General features: G+C 36.7%; 1 protein-coding gene across 2 annotated transcripts; it reads right to left on the bottom strand.

Annotated features, from left to right (window-relative positions):
- Positions 1-246: 246 nt before the first annotated feature.
- On the bottom strand, positions 247-16,728 carry LOC137946439 (uncharacterized). Of its 2 annotated transcripts, none has more exons than XM_068792722.1 (9): positions 16,551-16,728; positions 11,003-11,194; positions 10,841-10,911; positions 10,060-10,119; positions 9,691-9,921; positions 9,552-9,614; positions 930-998; positions 661-706; positions 247-545 (listed from the first exon to the last, which is right to left on the bottom strand). In XM_068792722.1, the coding sequence occupies exons 1-9, from the start codon at positions 16,558-16,560 to the stop codon at positions 475-477; spliced, it is 813 nt and encodes a 270-aa protein (XP_068648823.1). In that variant the 5' UTR covers positions 16,561-16,728; the 3' UTR covers positions 247-474. The 2 variants fall into 2 exon arrangements, with proteins under 2 accessions (XP_068648823.1, XP_068648822.1); XM_068792721.1 differs by lacking the exon at positions 16,551-16,728 and adding an exon at positions 16,390-16,529.
- Positions 16,729-18,859: the final 2,131 nt, after the last annotated feature.

Below are 18,859 nucleotides of genomic sequence, written 5' to 3'. Positions count from 1 at the left end.
CTTCTGATTGAAAAGAAGAAGATCCAACGACGTAATACTGATTCCCGGAAAAGCTAAGCTCAAATAGATACAGAAACTGAACTTTGATCGCAAAGCATTGGCAACGAAAGAACCCTAAAACCCTTGAGCCAGAAGTCTCTGGTGGAGTTAGAACCGCAAGACTCCCTCGTAAAATTTTGTAATGAAATAAAACAGTAGGGTTGTTAGTTTTGGCGGGGATATACGAAAGACAAGATAAAAAAGGAATTCTCAATTGAGGGTTTATAGTTTTTGGCGGGGATAGTTTCATTGATCTTTAAATATGTAAAAATTCTTATTACATGTAAATGATGATGATATTCACAAGCAACGTTTATTATAATGTATATGACTTCATCTGAGTTCCTCCTAGAACCAACCAAATTGCAGTTATCCCAGATAAATGACTGAAATCACATATGAACTGAATGAAACCAGCGTTCTGAATTCAAAGACCTATTGGAGTTTCTTTATTCCAGGAAAAGAAGGCAAAATTGCAATAAGCGCATCTCCATATCCAATTGGTTCTGCAAATTAAAGAAAGAAAAAAAAAAGAAAATGATAAGCAAGTTTGATCACGCAAATCAAGATTTCTACTAGTTAAAATTGAACTGGCCAGAACAGAAAGTTTGATCAACATACCACCATCTTTTCGCAATATCTTAACAATCTCCCCAGAGACATCGGACTGTAAAAGGATGGAAGTGAGTAATTATAATCTTTAACATAGATAAAAACTAGAGATGCAATGAAACACAGATGAGAAATTTCTCATATTCCCAATCACTTGTATGTAGACTACTAATGGCCCATTCAAAGGTTAAGCTTGGCTTTGTGGGACTTGATGGGAATGATAAGTAAAGTCGCTCTCTCACTTTTTTGTCCAAACTAAAAACAGATAGAATGCTTACTTCAATAGGAATTTCGCCACCGAGCTGTTCAATGTAACAAAGAACCTGACCTTCCTTCACTGTTTGTTTCTGTCAACAAAACCCACAATAACCATTTTAAGAGGATAGAATTATTCAGGTGAAAGAAACTATCACTGGAGTGCCGAAATTCATTTTTTTTAGCAAAGTTGATGAAAAGATGAATCTGAATCAGTTACATCTATGAGACATCACAGGAATGACCTTGAAAACCTAAGATATTGCCTGAACTGAACGGGAAACACTGGTAGTTAAAATTGTAGTATCATAATGCAGATACTAAATAAGTCAAAAAGCATATTATTCACATTGAGCTCATAAAAAAGGGCCATCACTTCCATAGTTGTCAAAAAGAGAATCATCCTTTTTCAATTCCTCTAGTAAAATGGTTGTAAAACTCGGTGACTTGACTCATGATTTGGGTGAGTCAAGTCACTTTGAAGGCCTACCCCCCTCCTCGAATTTCCCTTGGGCCTCGGATTTCCGGGTAGCCGAGTTAGTTCCTGAGTCCAAGTAGTACAACCATGTGTCGTACAACAAGGGATGTGATAGCAAGCGAATCATTCACTTGGAAGGAGGGGAAGGAGAGAATGAATCCAATCAAAGATACTTCTTTATGAACATACCACAGGAAATATCCACATTAGATCAATGCTTGTTAGACAACTTAGTCAGAATGATTGAGGAAAATCATTTAATAGATAGACCAATAACAACATAAATCAATCACATGTATCATCACATATTTCAATTTCTAGGCACCACACTTGCCAACCCTAGAGTTAAGTGGCTCGGAAATCTAGAAAACAAGTGTTAAGAGTCGGGGGCATTTTAATAATTTCTAGTATGTGTAGATCTGTAATTTGTTAGACAAAAGGGTGCACGTTAGATTGTTTAAAGAGATGTGGCTACTGTGTAAATTTTGTGAGTTTAGAAGGGTGTTTTACATATGTTCAAGACCTCACGTGAGGACCTTTTTAGTATTTTCATAAAATCACTTAAGTTAGAATGAAAAACCTGATTGGGATCGATTTTTTCCCCATCCAGCAGGCTGTACAACAGCCTTTCTTCCCTCTTTTCTCTACTTATTCGCTATTTTCTCTCCAATTTCTCTTCTATTTTCTTCTTTCACATGGTATCCGAGCGATTTGATCCACAAATTCAATCTTAAAGTCGAATAACTCTTCTCTTGAAGGCTGTGAGTCCATCCATCCAAGAGAAATTTTCAATTGCTCTCTGCTGATTGAATCAAAGGTCAGTTTTTCTTTCTTCTTTTCGCCTTAACCTAAAGGTTAATGGCTTGTGCAACTATCTAAAGCAGTTATAGTATGTAGTAGATATCCTATAAGAATCGTATGAAGTTCTGAAATGTCATCTGGAGACTTACTGCCTACGCAGACGTTACTGGACTTCTTATCGATGTTATTTCCACCTCAATTCCTGCAATTATTATGAGAAGAGCTTTGTTGAGTATCAAAAAGGTTTTGTGAACCCTTTCTCAGGTTTTCAATGTCTGAGGCCCACAGGTATCTGTGTGTACCTACTTTTGAATTTGAAAAGTGGTTATTATAAGTTGGTGTGAGGTGTTCTCTAGCTTGGCATTATTGTTGTTGTTGTTGTGGCTGTAAGTACGGATTATTATGGCTGATTCTGGAGATTGTTCTTACTCCCACAAGAAATACTAAGAGAACAAGGATCATGTTCAGATCACTTCTCTTAAGCTTAATGGAGCAAACTATCTAAATTGGTCGCGAACAGTCAAGAAATTTTTTATTGCATAGAGGAAAGTTAAGAATATAAGGGAGGATTCCACCAATTATGTAACCGAAGATTGAGAAGCAGAGGAATACCAGGTCCAAACCTGGATGCTGAATTCTATGCAGCCCCATGTTAGTAATCAAGTTATTAGTTGTGGCACTGCAAAAGATATGTGGAAGACTCTAGAGTCTATTTTTTATCAGGAAAGCAACTTGCCTCGGGTTTATGAGCTATATGTAAAGTTTTTTCAGTATGAACAGGGGTGACCAGACGTTTACAAAATACTTTGCTGAGATGCATGGAGTACTGCAAGAGATAGCAGTACTTCACCCTTTTACTTTAGATCTTGTGAAGTTATTGATCTCCTTTCATTGATTCCTCCTAAACATTTCATTTCAATTAGCATTTGGTTATTCACGATGTATGATGACAATGATCTCTATTAAGCATCCATGGCTGAATGATTAAAGCACACAATTCATAATTTGGCAAATTGGTAGGTTCAGTTTCTGCTGGATGCACGCCAATGGGAATGTCCAATAAGTCTATTGGAATTGCCTCTATATCAATGGAATTTCATCATCCATACATAATGAATTGGTATGGTATTCACTCTATAACATATGAAGAGTAAGAACTTGAATTCTTGTCGATACTGGAAAGGGAAGAAAATGGATTTATAGATGGAATCAAATATGCAGTCTTTACAGATTTTGGCTGTCATAGTCCTCCCTCCAGCCTAATTAAAGCTAAGAAGCGGGGTAAAGGCCATCCGTCCGAGGAAAGCTAAAAGATCCAGCACCAAATCAGGAGACCAAGCTGAGTGCAGTGATAGAGGCCCAGCTGCCATTCCTAATATTGCACCCCCAAGGATCATTTCTTACTTCATCAATGAAGAATTTTCCGGACTTTGTTGGTGGTTGTGAGCTGGAGCATATCAATTTATCCAAAAAGGCTTTACATGAAGCAATAGCCAAAGAAATCCTATCCTCTCCAAACTTGGTCATTTTCTTGGCACTTTCGACCAACTTCGACTCTATGAGGACTAGGGGTGGCATCGAATTGATCCGGTTCGCAAGCAGCTTGAGCTTGGCTCGGTTGGTAACTCACAAGCTGGCTCGTTAACTTGACAATGGCATGGGAGGCGGTAGGCAGGAGCGGGCGTTGTCTTCGTCTCGACTTCTCAGGAATCAGGGGAAATAGGAAAACGGTGTTTGACAACTTTCTTCTCTTCTATTTTTTCCTCCCCCCGTCTGCCGATCCTTATCACCACCGAGCCCCTCCCGCAACATTCTCTCCCTCTTCTCTGTCTCCGTTTGTCATTCCCCCCTCCCCGACGCTTTTGCCATCGCCGTTGTCTACTCTGCTCAACCACCATCGTCGGCGCCGCAGAACTACGCCCCCCCCCCCCCCCCCTTTGACACCCCGTCCAGCACATTTGAACTACACGTACGTGCAAACTTGCACATGCAATTTTTTTTATTCTAAATTATATCATAACCTTGTTATGGTTCCTATCATATGTGGTAGAAATTTTTTTTAAGTGGAAACATATCCTCCTTTCCCCCTAAGTAGAAGGGTATTTCAGAAATCTATCCTACTCCTTGAAAGATATAAAAAAAGGCATCTGCCTTTACTTGTTTAGTATAGGCAGTGGAGTTAATATGCTTACACCTTGGAACTTGGTTCAGCATTATCACTTGTGTTCTGGAAGGCAAATTTTTTTATAAACTTGTTTGAGGTACAAATTGGTAAAGAAACTGCATGATGCTGGATGCAGCTGCAATTTGTAGCTCCTCTTATTGTTTGAGGTACTCTCCTAATGCTAACTCCACTCAAGTTTTTCAGAAGAACAGATTGGTAGCATTTCAGAACTGTTGCTGTATGAATCCATGCTCCGAAGAAAAAACGAAAAATGGGCATGCGATTAAGTCATCCAAAACCATTTTTCTTAAACTTTTTCTCTATCTCGATGATTTGGTTTTCCAGTCCTTGAATCAGAACGATCTGATTTGAGTACAAATGGACAAAACTAGCGTTACTTTTCAAATGAATGTTTTTGTGTTTAATTATTGAATAAAGTTTATACATAATTATGCAGCTTTTATGAATAATTTTATGTATAAGGTATAGATAATTTTATGTAGGATTAATATACAGAGGTTATGCCCAATTTTATTAAAATGTATGCATAATTTTATATATAATTTATTTGACATGTATTTTATGCAAAGTTTTAAATGTAGGTGGGAGCTTGAACTCGGCTCGAGCTTGGGCTCAAACTCGATTAAAATTATTAGGCTCGAGCTCAATTACAATTGTAGGCTCGAGGCTAGGCTCGGCTCGAGCTCGAATTCGCAATATTTAAATCAAGCCCAGCTCAAACATAGGTAGGTTCGGGCTCGGCTCGATTCGATGCCACCCCTAATGAGGACACATTAAGCAAAACCACTTTAGACCATTGGTCTATCATGCTAGACACTAAATTCGGAAGGTAGGACTTCCAGCCTTTTAGGTTTGAAAACACTTGGATGTTGGAGGAGGGCTTTAATAAAAGTCGTTGAGGATGATGGAAGGAGATGAGTGCTTCTAGATCCAAGGTGGAAGCCAAGTTTCAAGCACAAAGCTCAAAGCTCTCAACTGGTCTAATAGCTTTCACTCTGCTTCCATCGCACATCATGAGTCCCTTCTTTCTCATATGTTGCACTTGACAAAGCTAAGAAAAGTAGGTTGCACTCCCCTTTTGAATTCTCTCATTGCATTGAGCTTTCAAATCAATTTTGAAAAATATGTCCATGGTGAATATATCCTTTGGAAGCAAAGGGCCCGCTTTAAACAGCAGGCTAAGGGAGATAGCAAGACAAACTACTCTTATTTTGTTGCCTCAACCAGACATTAATCTAACTGAGTTGCCTCTCTCTATATCCATGGAGAGGTAACTTCAACTAGGTCCTTCACTGACGAATTCTTAAGATACATAGTAGGTCTATACAAGGAAGAGAGTGTCATTTGGCAAGGTGCAACATTTAAGATTAAAGAAAATCTCCCCAACCTAGCAAAGCTAATTAAAATGCCTTTCTCGGAGAAGATAATTGAGGAAGCTACCACGAAAATGTCAAATAATTGTGATCCGGGACCAGACAGATTTAGTGGTGAGTTCTATAAGCATTGTTGGGAAACAATAAAAGAAGATTTGATTAAGAATTTCAGACCTATTAGCTTGATGTCCAGCCCCTACAAGGTCATTGTTTGAAGATTGTGTCGTTGTAGGTCATCCATCACAGGTAAAGTACTTTCATTAGGGGGAAGAAAATCTTGGACTCAAAAAATGAGTGCATAAGAAGCTAATTGATCATTTCAAGCAAATGTCCTTAAGTTGGATCCCGAGAAATTTTTTATCCAATAATTAGAATTTGTTGGATTTCAACCTGGCGCTGATGGGATTTGGTGATAAGGGCAATTTTGGGTTCAAAGCTGCCTATCTTTCACCTAATATCTTATGGGGCTGCTTGTGGATAGTTGAAGGTGACTGGAGGATCAGATAGAGGGACCCTATTTACCCCTTCCTCTTTAACAGGGAATATGAATGTTCTACCTTCATGGTTTTCCCGGTGAAGGAAAGAGGGTGGCTTCTCCCTGGAGCTGATGTTTCAAAGATGGGTGTGCCTACACTTCAATTTGCAAATGACACAATCTGTTTCTGCAAGGATCTTTTGGAGCAAGTTCAACAGCTCAAGGCACTCCTTGGTCTAATGAGATCATCACTAGTCAAGACATGAACAGGGAGAAAATGCTATTTGGATTCAACTTGGAGGCTAACCAGGTCAATGAGAGAGGGCAGCCAGCATTGGATGCTCTCATCCCACACTTCCAACAACCTCAAGCGCCCTTTATCTCCTCAAGAAGGTCAGATAAAACACTTTGGACCCCAATTATGGAAAAGTTGGCAAATCAACTATTTACTTGGAAAGGAAAACTTCCTTTTGACAACAAGGAGGCTTATTGGTGGAGACACCAGTCTGCCCATTGGGCCCTAGTGGATCCACCAATTATGGTTCAAATTATTTTTATAATTATTTTTTATTTTTAGTTTATCTTTCCTGATTTTACTGGATTTGATCAGATAGTGATCTTATCTATTTTGAATATTAAATTTCAATTTTATTTTTAGTTTATATTTCCTGATTTTATTGGATTTTATCAGATAGTGATTATGTCTATTTTGAATTTAAAATTTCAATTTTAGTTATTTATAGGCTGTAACAAGATGTTGAATTCAATTTTGAAGATGAATTAATAAAATCCCTGTTTCTGGTCTCTCCCACCCCTTTCTTCTTCTTCTTCTTCTTCTTCCCCTTCTTCTTTCTTCTCTATTCTAAATTATTCTTCTCAATTCTCCTATTTCTCAATCCCAAATTCTCCTTTCTTCCTCTCTATTTTCTTCCTTTACCGTTCTAATTCCAGCAATTAACCGACATTCAGATACGACAATTAAAATCGCGCCTCGTCCCGCATCACTTATTCTTCTCAATTTGTGCATTGTTGGGCTGCCAGCTTACTATATGTCCACCTACGATTAGGCTCTTTCTTTGGATTATTGTTCATAACAAGATTCATACAATTGACAACTTGAGAAGAAGGGGTAAGGTGGTCCCTGATGTCCAATGCAGCTTCTGCAGCAGTGTGGAAGAGAGCATCAACCACCTCCTCATTCACTGCTCATCCTCTTGGCATATCTAGACCCACATCTTTGGTAAAATTGGGCTGATTCTTTGCCTCCCCAGAAGAATTGTTGAGATCTGTAATTTTGGGAGAGGCATTGAGCTTGTAAGACTTTCATATCGGCCTGCCTAGCTCAGGTTCCTTGTTGACTCTAATTGAAGAGGAACAACAGAGAGTTAGAGAGACAAGTAGCACTACTGAATTCCAAAGTCTATTTAGGCTTGGATCAGCATCCTGAATTCCAAAGTCTTCTCAAGGGTGTTCTCAGACATGACTGAAATCTAGTTGCTCAGCTCTCAGCATGATCGTGCTTAATTTTGATGGTTGCACTTTGGGAAACCCAGGGTCTCCCAGTTTTAGTGGGGTCTTCCAATCGCATGACAAGACTATCCTAGCCTCTTCCTCAAGTCCTCACAGAACTGTTGACTCCAGTGGATTCCAGCATTGTCATCAAGTACTATTCCAAGGCGACTGATCCTCCTTGGCACCATTGGCAAGCTTTCAACAGATTAATGGATATTTCTCCTTTATTTCACTATGTTTGGAACCATGTACCGAGGTCAGCCAATCAGTTTGCTGATTCTCTTACTACGCATGGTGTGTTAACACCACCAAAATACTTAAATAAAGCTGATGGACAAGACTTGAATATGGGTAACCTAGTGTTATCTTCTCAACTCTAGGAAAATTACAAGTTTTCAAGTTCCAAGGGAAGAATTTGAATTTTCAAGTGCTGTTTTGTAACTAGCAGTAGCTAGCACAAGAGAAGATCCACTAAGAAACTAATCTCAGCAAAAAAGAAAGAGAAATAATGGTGCTCCAGCAACCAAAAAGAAAAAAACTTGTATCAAACTAAAAAAAAAAAACAGTTATGACGTATGTTCCTATTTATAGACTCTAAACCTACCATATACTTACCAAAACAAGTTACATCACCAAAATAGATTTTCCTAGGACTTAAACCTTTTAATACAAACCACTAACTGGAAAAGAATTTCAGCAACTATCTTAGATAGAAACTTCTAGCAATGGACTTACTAACTTGGGGCTTTCCTAAATTGTCTACTAATAAGGAAGACTTACTATCCAAAGACTTTCCTAAAGAAAGCTCTCCTAAATGGGACTTTAGACAAACTAGGAGACTGTAAAATGAAAACATGCTGATTTTCCCTATATAAAAAGTCCCAAAATAGAGTACTTTCTAAAATAGAAAATTTTCAGTCTTCCTCTTTCCTTTGTGAGCAATGTACTACAACGATTGTCTCTCTAATCTCTCGTTGTAATGGGGCTCCCTCTCCAATTTTGTTCTCTTCCCTTTTGCCTTTGAAATAAAACTCGTCTTTCTTCTTAAAAAAGTTAAAAGAGATACCGTTGTAATTTTTATTCTTTTTTGTACGGGGGTAGGAATACTTAAGTAAAAGGCGACCGCCCACCCTCACCCCCACACCCCAAAAAACAAAAAATATGTAGTCACAAATTTTGAGGGAAGAGGAGTTGTCTTTTCTGTCTTTTCCTCTCCAATCTCAATTACTTTTGAACATAGGTTGGATAAGTAAACTCTGGAACAGAACTGTACCAATTCTTTCTAGGTCAGTTCCCGTTTGAAGTTCAAACTAGCTCGATTACTGCTTCCCTGCATATCAGAAGTGCAAACTTGGTCTTCAGGATGAGTTTTGATTCCACGTCAACAACAATTATTTCAAACTCACATTCCACTTCTTCCTCTTCTGATAATAATTTTCCGTTTACGCCCTTTCTTCTGACAGATAAAGGGAAAGTCTCCAAACATTATGGCTCATGGTATATCACTCTTATAGATGACATGCATCACCTTCTAGAACAAAACAGACTTCAAGCATGTAAAGTTTCCAAGCACCAGCTGTAAAAAGTAAAATGTACAAAAGACGTATATACATATGACAAAACAATTAAAGGGCACACTAAACACAACGAAAATAAAACTCCGGCATATAACTATTTCATTGTGCTTATCAACTCCTACTCTTAGAAAAGGATAACAATGGCTTTTTACAAGTTAATAATTATCAAGTTTTGGATCATCAAGACCTCAGAGCTAAAAATTCCAAGTTTGAACTAACTTGAACATATCAACCATAGACTAACCTCTTTACAGGATGGAGGTGCACGCTTTCCCTTTATGGTCTTACTTCTTCGAAAGAATCCAACCTGTGTTTGACATGAAGTTAGTTGTAAGTGCCTTTTGAAGATCAGGTGATATGGACCTATCTGCAGTAAACCTCACCTTAGGGGACTGGAGAATCACCAAGCCTTCATCCGTAGCTGTATTAATCAATCTTTGAATGGGTCCAATAGCATGTTCGATCTTTGAGATAGCTAAAGAAGTGGTGGGCACTGAACCATTTAAATCAGGAATATCTGGAGCAGTATTTGTTGTAGTGGGAAGGGAACTAGGTAGTAGTGATTTAGATTTCACATCCAACTTTCTTAGGACATATAGTTGAAAACCACCAAGCTTGCAATTTAACAAATACAGTAATTATAATCCAACAAGCTGAATTTGATAATCACCACAAGAGTCAGAAAAGGAAAAGAAAAACAAGAACAACATAAACAAAGCATAGATGCAGTAAGATCCCAATACAATACTTACTTTCAAATTGAACTCTGCAATTGAAGTTGTATTACAAATATCTGTGAGCAATGATTCCACCTAAATATCAAAACATCGTCAAATACATTGGTGGTGTATCTTGGTTTTAAAATGCAAACCATGCAGAAACTATGGAAACTCTAAATGAAAGATAACCTAAATGACTGTGTGACTGTAGACACTAATTAAAAAAAGAACAAACAGATAAATAGATAACGGACCTGCTAAGTTCAAACATGCACTTTTTCAAATTTAGACTTTGCCTTATCAGCTTAACAAATCAATCATGAACAAGTCTTGATGGAATTATTCGTTGAAAAAACACCAAAGTGAGCATAGCAAGATTTAGAACTGCAAAATGAGTTCCAATTTTTCTAAAGAGAAAAAACATGCATAGCTAATGAGTTGATGAACATCACTTACAGCAGGGACAGAAAAATCAACATGTAAGACATTTTTAATATACTTAAAATTTCCGTTCTAGTTAACCAATCATACATCTGAAAGCCTTATTAGAAATACCGATGACATAAGCATTAAGTAACATAGTTCCTACCCAAATTGTCTATCTTTCAGCCATATAAAAATGCATATAATAACATAATACTGCAGAATTTTTAACATAAAGTACTGACAAAAATTAAAAAAGAAAAAGAAAAGAATTCATTGAATGGAATCCAATATAGGAAAGGAACCGCACTATCACTTTGGTTTGCCAAATGCGAATTTTATTAAGGAAACAAGGGAGGAGGAGCACCAAACTGCAAATTTAATAACTCACTTCCAATGAATTTGGAACAGCATGATCTGCTATACTATTAACTTCTGGACTGCCTTCCAAATTACTTGTACCTGTTTCTTCCAATAAAACTAAATTAGCATAATTACTAAAGCAGATGGCACCAATAATGGATTAAAGCAAAAGCAAAAGCAAAGAACCTACTAAGTGGAGCACATTTTACGAGTAGTGAGTCCTTAAGTCTCCATGGTCGTGTCGAACTTGGAAAACTTACTGTGTTCTGCTTAACCCAAGCTTGTTGATTTCTAGTCACCCTTTCCACTCTACCATATTTGGTTTTAGTGAAGTCAGTGCTGCATGCGAACAATTTAACATGTAATGCTCCTCCAATACTACCTGAAAAAAAATCAAGCAGATAACCATCAAGATATTTGGCTACAAAACAATCCATACCTCCTCCATCTGCAAAAACGGTAAAGCTCCAGCAGATGTTTTCACTGTTAATACAAAATCTTCATGTTGTGTAATGTGTTCTTTCTTTTCTTTTCTTTTTTTCTTTTTTTCTTTTTTGAATATCTCTTTACTCCTTTGGGTCTGTTTTTCATGATGGTGAAAATTTAATTAAGAAAATAAAAAGCTTCATGGGCTAGTACAAGGGTAAGGAATAATGCAAGTAACCAAAAACAATATAAAAAAATAATATACACCAATTGATAAGAATTTGAAAGGAAAAAATAATGCATCCTAATAAAGCATAAGAAAGACCCATTCAGAGTTATTCAGAGACACATTGTAGGCGTAGAGGGAGTGGTCGAGGACGAGGCTGAGATCATTCTAGTCATCGTAGAGGCTGTAGTGATGCTAGGAGTTATAGGAAGTATATCCACTATGGTCACAACAACCACTTTTCAGACAAGTGCTAGGACAAATTTGGCAAACCTGCATGGGCCAATTCTAATGTTCTTGAAAGTGGTGAAGCTTCTGCTAGTCATATGGTAACCATTATTCCCAGTGCTCTAGTGAACTCCAACAATTGGCTCAGTACATTACACAATTGGCTGCATCTTCTACATCCATGAACTAGAATGATTCCACAACCAGGGCTAGTTCAGGTATGTCTGCTTTCCATGCAACTCCAATCTCTCCGTGGGTGATTGATTCAAGTGCATCAACGCACATATTAGGTATGTCCACATTATTTTCATCTCTTAGCCACTCATTTCCATTTAAATATGTCACCTTGTTGATAGTTCCTCCTCACCTGTTAGTGGAGTGGGCAAGGCTCAGCCCACTTCAATCATGTCTCTAGAGTATGTTCTATTTGTTCATAAGTCCTCCGTTAACGTATTATCTATTAGACAGATTTTTATAATTACAGTGCTCAATGACCTTATATCCTATTTATTGTGTGTTTCATGACCTCCAAAGAAGGAGGAGGATTGGTTCAGGGCGTCAGAGAGAGGTGTGGTCCATTAGAGCAATCCTATGCAGCTCTTCAAGCAGTTGTTTCATCCTTCGAGTGACACTTGCGGCTAGGACATTCCCCCCAGTCAAGTTACTTTAGATATTTCCAGAGTTACCTTTTACTTTATCATTTCAACGTGAATCATGTTAGCTTGAGAAGCACCATTATGCATCATTTTCATCTTCAGAGTCATAACAGCAGTTTATTTCATATAGTTGATTCAGATGTATGGGGGGCTAATATTGGTACCTAGTGTCTCTGGTTACCAGTTTTTGGCTTTCTTTATTGATGACTTTAATTGATCTACATAGGTATCTCTCCAACGGGAGAAATCTTAGGTTTTTAGTGTATTCTTGAAATTCTATATTGAATAAAAAATAAATTTAGTGCTTCACTTTGTGCCCTTCGCACTGATAATGGGCTCGAGTTTATGAACCTCAAGTTTGATTCCTTCTGTCAAGCTAATGGTATCATTCATCAATGTTCTTGCGTGTATACTTCAAAGCAAAATGGGGTAGTATAGAGGAAGAATCATCACTTCTTGAAGTTGCACAAACCATGCTTTCCAAATACAGGTCCCAAAATCTTACCAAGGTGATGCTATCCTCACTGCATCCTTTCTCATTAACAAGATGCCTTCTTTTGTGCTTAGTGGAAAGATCCCCTTAGAAATTCTTAAGCCCACTAGTGAGTTATTTCCTCTTTGCCTTCGTGTTTTTGCATCAGTATATTAGGTACATGTCATTCGTTAATCTCTTGATAAACTGTCCCCCAGACCAGTTAAATGTGTATATCTTGGATAATTTCATATCCAAAAGGGGTGTCAATGCTATTGTTTGTCTACAAGGGCAATGCACGTGTTTGTTGATGTTACTTTCATTAAAGATGCTCCCTATTTTTGCGAGTCTGATGAGTTTGTTGTACCACCTTCTCTGGAAGTGGATGTTTATGCTCCTAGTTCTATGGACGATGTTCCTAGTACTGTACCTATTTTAGCTCCTTCAACACAAAAGACATTGCAAGTTAATCAACGTCGAATACCTTCCAAGACGACCTCAAAGGCTTCCTCTCCTCAATCCTTGCCAATGCCCTCTTTGTCAATAGCTTCTGAGGTAAGTGATTTGCTTCTTTTTGTTGGCCTACGAAAGGGTGTATGTGCTTGTAATAAACAAGGTACTAAACACCCATCTCAAAGTTTGTTTGTTTTGATTCTCTATTTAGTTCCTTCAAGACTTTTGTCTTGCAATTGCTTTAATGTACTATGCCTTCGGTGCAAGATGTGTGGTTGTCTCCTCAATGGCAGAAGGTTATAGATGTGGAAATGGCAACGTTTGATAGGGTTACCAGGACACTATGTGATCCACCACTAGATGATGCAATTGTTGGTTGTCATATATAAAGGGAAGTACAAGGTAGAAGGGTCCATAGAAAGGTATAAGGTCAGACTTGTCGCAAAAGGGTATGCTCAAACCTATGGTTTCGATTTTGTTGATACTTTTTTCTCTAGTAGCACGATTATCTTCTTTTTGGATTTGATTTCTATGGTAGTAAACAAAAGCAGGCCTTTGTTTCAATTGGATACTAAAAATGTTTTTTTATATGGAGACTTGGAAGAAGAGGTATCTTTCCTGCAAATCAAGGAAATTGTTGATCTAATTCCTAAACCGACAATATGGAGGCAATCAAAGCCCACTCACCCGTGAAGAGTTTCAGAAGCTCAAGAGGAGTTCTGAGCATAGATGGCCAGTAAGTTTGACTTAATTTTTCAGTAAGTTCAAAGCTTTATGGAGCTGGAAGTCATCATTAAGGAGATAAATCCATGGAGTTAGTGACACCTCTACCACTTGATTTATGCCACCCAACACCAATGAAGGGCTAGCATTCTTGTAAGTTGTTTTACGAGCAAGAATTGAAGACCAATGATGTAGTTTTTGCTCTCAGCTCTACCAAGCACCACTCTACGCTGAAGGAGATTTTAAGCAATTTCCGAACATGCCCAAGGTTCTACTGAGCATCACTCTACACTAAGGGAAATTTCAGCTATTCCTGAACATTGTTTCCCTCCAATCTACTATCTGGTTCAACCCCTTTGCGAGATGCTCAACATGCAATTGAGTTGATACCTAACCTACTTTGTCACAACAAGCCACATTATCGCATCTCACTACAGAAACATGAGAGTGAGAACTCGAGGATGAGTTCTTTTTGGGAAAGGAGATTGATGTTGTATATTACAATGTGGAAGATCTCACAAATTCCTAAGGACAAGAGCTTAACCCAAAGCCATTCACGTTCATAGAAAAAAAAGGAAAATAAATTAAATAAAAAAGGCTTGGATTTCCTACTTTAGGACATGTTCCAATAATATGAAGTCCTTAAATTAGAGAGTTTCTGTAAATTGCATTTACTATTTCAAACATGCTGAAATTAGAAATTTTATTGAACAAGCAACTTACTGGTTTATAAGAAACATCACTCGAACAACAACTTGTTATTTTGGATAAAAGCTTCAATTAGAAAGTCATTTCCATTAGTAATTCCTGTTTTAAATTTGGGTTGTCTTTTTCCAAATTATATAGCCTAAAGTTTGCAAGTCTCCAAGTTAGAAATTGTTTCCTGTTTTGAGTTTCTTTTCCTGCAAGTAGAACTTGATTTAGTAAGTCCTAGTCAGAGTCTATTTCCTATAATGGAAAGCATAGAAGTTTCCTATTTTGTTGATCTATATGCTTGTAAAAGGCCCTCATACGTAAAACAGAAAATAGTCTTTTTCTATGAATAAAGTTCTGGTTTTTGTTCTCTTCGATAAAGTTATCCTTTATCTTTTATTTCTCTGTTTTTTTTATTTTTCTTAATAGCTGCAGAAACTCTACTCTCTGTCATCCAATTTTGACCCATTAAACTGAATTCAGATTGTAGTTTTCTTAGTTGTTGCTGAAGTCTAGGTTACCCACACTCTAGAGGAAGCATTAAATTTGTTATTCCTTGAGTCTACCAAATTGTGCTGCACCACATAGGTTAAGAGGACTACAAGACTACGGGTGATAAAGAAAAATGGATATGTGGGCAACTTTAAAAAGTCTATAACCGTATGCAATTTGTGACATACTAATTCTTTGAAAAATGAAAGAAAAGTGAGAGGTTTAGCAAAAATCATCGCCATGAAAGACAAACATGATGGTAAACATGTCTAGCATTCACAGTTAAGACAAAAAAAGATGCAAAAACAGTACCATATAATAAATTTCTGGTACATCGTCCTGAATCATTGTTTTTGTTTTCAATACTAAAGCAAAAATACCCAAACTAAGTGCTAGAAGTTGATGTGTTAACAAAAGTCATGTCAGTCAATATATACATCTAAGACTCACAACTTGAAGTACATCACAATGACATTCTAAAAAAATAAATTCAACAGTCTACATCAGAAGCTGGGGATTAAAAAATAAAACAACAGCAACATTGCAAGCCAAGAAAATAAAATTGCAGGAGAAAAAGCAACGAAGGTTAAATGGAAACACACCAAAAAATTAGGTTTGCAGGTTAATATTTTAATACTCCATTAAAAGTTAAACAGTTTTGAATAAATGGAAACTCCTGAAAAGAGAAAATCAAAGATGTTAATTTCTACATGAAATAACTAACACACAGAAGGGCTACTCCGAGACACAGATCTGGAACGAAGAGACAAATTTGAAATAAGAAAAAGGAAAACAGACAAGCACAATGGCACTACAACCTCACATCAGTTGCTACAATGTGCATTCAGAGGGTAAAACAGTCGGACGAATACTGCTCCAGAATTCAGTTGGAAACCCAAACTGGATATTTGAAGATAAGAAAAGCAAAATAAACCTATACACAAACAGCCAGAAAAAAAAAATGGGTTCAATTATTACTAAACGCCACAATTTCCACAGTTAACACCGTAAGGGCCAATTTCTCGAATAAGTTCTTTACTTTTAAGTACCCAGTGTCTAGTTCCAATGTGGGAGAGAAACAGAACCAAATAAATTAAGCAAAATAAAGAAAACAAACAGAACTGTAAGAAAGGAAGAGGGGTAACCAACACAAAAAGAATTTCGTGGGTTAATTCTCGCTAACACAAGTGAAGACATCTTCAACTAACCACTTGACGTTACCAAACCAGGGAGTCCCTGAAAATTGTCAGAGGACCAATAGTTCTCCATGCATGTTTCGGAAACACAGCAAAAACGAAGCATTTCTACATGTGAAACTAGCACGCAGAAATAGACACCAAAAATTGAAGGAGAAAAATTCATCACTTACATGCAGCCATTGATAATTTTTTCTCGTCTTCTCTCTTGCTCTCCTCAACCCTCAAGACTTCGATAAGTATTAGATAGGAAGTGAAAAGGAACAACGTAAAACCAATAACTTCCCTTGGGCTTCAGAACAAGGACAAGTACTTCTGCGGCTTCAGAACAAGGTTATTGGTTGTGCATAACTTCTGCGGCTTTACATTCGGCGCAGAGTAGCAGCTCTTGCTGACAAGTACAAGTACTTGCCTTTGTCGCCTGCCGGCACTCGGCAGAGGGGCTTGGTTCTGAGCAGACGCGTACATACGGAACTGTCAATTACAGCGAGCACCGTAAACGCTCGGTAACGTAACTTATCCGGGACCAACGCACGAAAAAACCGACGGCTAAGACTAACGACGCTTAGGGTAATAGGGTTTACGGATATATTTAAAAATTTTTAAAAAATATATGTCAAATAAATTATATATAAAATTATGTATATATTTTACATAAGATTGGGAATGACCTCTACTTAAAATTGGGCATGATGACATCAAATCCAGATGAGTCCGAACATTGATCAAGCCGAGTTTGATTTAAATATTTTAAACTCGAACTCGAGCAAACCCTAGCCTCGAACCTAAAATTATAATTGAATTCGAGCCTGATAATTTTAATTAAGTTCGAGCTCGAGCTCTACCCGAGTTCGAGCTTAACCTACATTTAATACTCTATATAAAATATATGTCAAATAAATTATATATAAAATTATGCATATATTTTAAAAAAAGAATGATAGGGGAGGTTCAGGATTAAATTTCAATAATAGATTAAAACGCACCAATATTAATCTTTTTTACTCCAAATGTTGTCTAACTTGTTTTGTAATTTTTGAATATGGCCATAAATTTACTATGACCTCCTTGGTGCCCCTGGTTGAAACTTATATTCTAGGAAAAACTAGAAATATTTTTCCTATGATACATATTTCCAAAAATAACTTTAAATAAAATCTTATTACTATTAGTGACTTATTAGAAAATTACAAGAAATATTTTAAAATTTTCTTAGGAAATTTAAATGAACTTCTTATTACCTCTTTTAGGGAAATAAATAAAAATTAATAATCAATCTAATATATTATTATACTTATCGATAAATTTTTAATCAAATAATATGTCAAACACAAAATTGCAATAAAAATTACCTCATGCTAAAAGTATTACAACATCAACTGTCAAATACTTATTCAAAAAATTTCTATACGGTTTTCTAACCCATCTTGGCAGGAAAATCTTACTTAAAAAATTATATGATTTTTTAATAAAAAATTTCAATTAAAAAAATGTGTACAAAAAACATGAGACACTAATAGTCTCTAGAAATTTATTTTTACTAAAATGTATTTTCAATTTCTTCAAGAGCCACGAGGAAAGAGAGTTTTAAGGAAAACGTTTTTACAAGGGGGGTGGGGGTGGGGGGGGCGCTCCCACTCCCACTCCCGACTCAACTCGTTAACCCGATTCCGGATCTCGAGCTCAAGAGATACCGAGCCGAGTTCGAGCCGCTCGTAAGCCGACTTGGTTAGAAGCCACCCCTACACAGGAGTTCCTAATACGAGGTATTGGGTTCAATGAAGGTTGTATTTGAGACTCTAAAACCAGCATGGTTAGTGACACTATCATATTTTTATGATAATAAAATTTAAGCTAAGTGAACTAAGAATTTGTAGTTCAAAAGCATTTTAGATGCATTTTCTTCAAGTGGCACGACTACATTGTCTATAAAGAATAATTGATACATCTTACGCAAATACCTCTAAGTTAAATGGATAAACAAGTCACTTTGAGGAAGAACAAAGAATTAAAGATCTAAAGTAGTTTATTATAATTTTTTTTAAAAACTCTAGCCTTATATGAGGATAGCAAGCAACATTTTGATTCTTAATAAAAATATATTTTGGAGTAAAAGAAATGCAATATTTTTTCTAAAACTATGGTTTTCAAGTTTATTCAAATATTTTATAACATTTCATTTACTTGAATTTTGGTCTAACTAGAGTCTAATGGTGTATATTGCCAAAACTCATGATTGATTATCCACGTTCAGTAGACCTTCAATATAAAGCAAGATTGATCAACCTCAATAGGTATGATCAATCATCTAGTATATTGAAAGACAAACTTATAATGCATAATTGAACAACCCCCTTAGGCATGATGGATCATATAGAATAATGCAGAATAAAAATTATGCAGTGTGATTGATTAACCTCTGTAGGCATGATCGATCATCTAGAATTCTGTTAGGTAAGTGTATAGAGTATGATCGTTTGAT

Source organism: Aristolochia californica, unplaced genomic scaffold (genome assembly GCF_029961685.1).
Source record: "Aristolochia californica isolate CCGP_79_NKW_82.1479 unplaced genomic scaffold, dmAriCali1.0.hap1 SCAF_12, whole genome shotgun sequence".
NCBI classification, from domain to species: domain Eukaryota; kingdom Viridiplantae; phylum Streptophyta; class Magnoliopsida; order Piperales; family Aristolochiaceae; genus Aristolochia; species Aristolochia californica.
The sequence above is the reverse complement of the archived record's forward strand: the minus strand, read 5'-3'. Positions and strand labels throughout refer to the sequence as shown.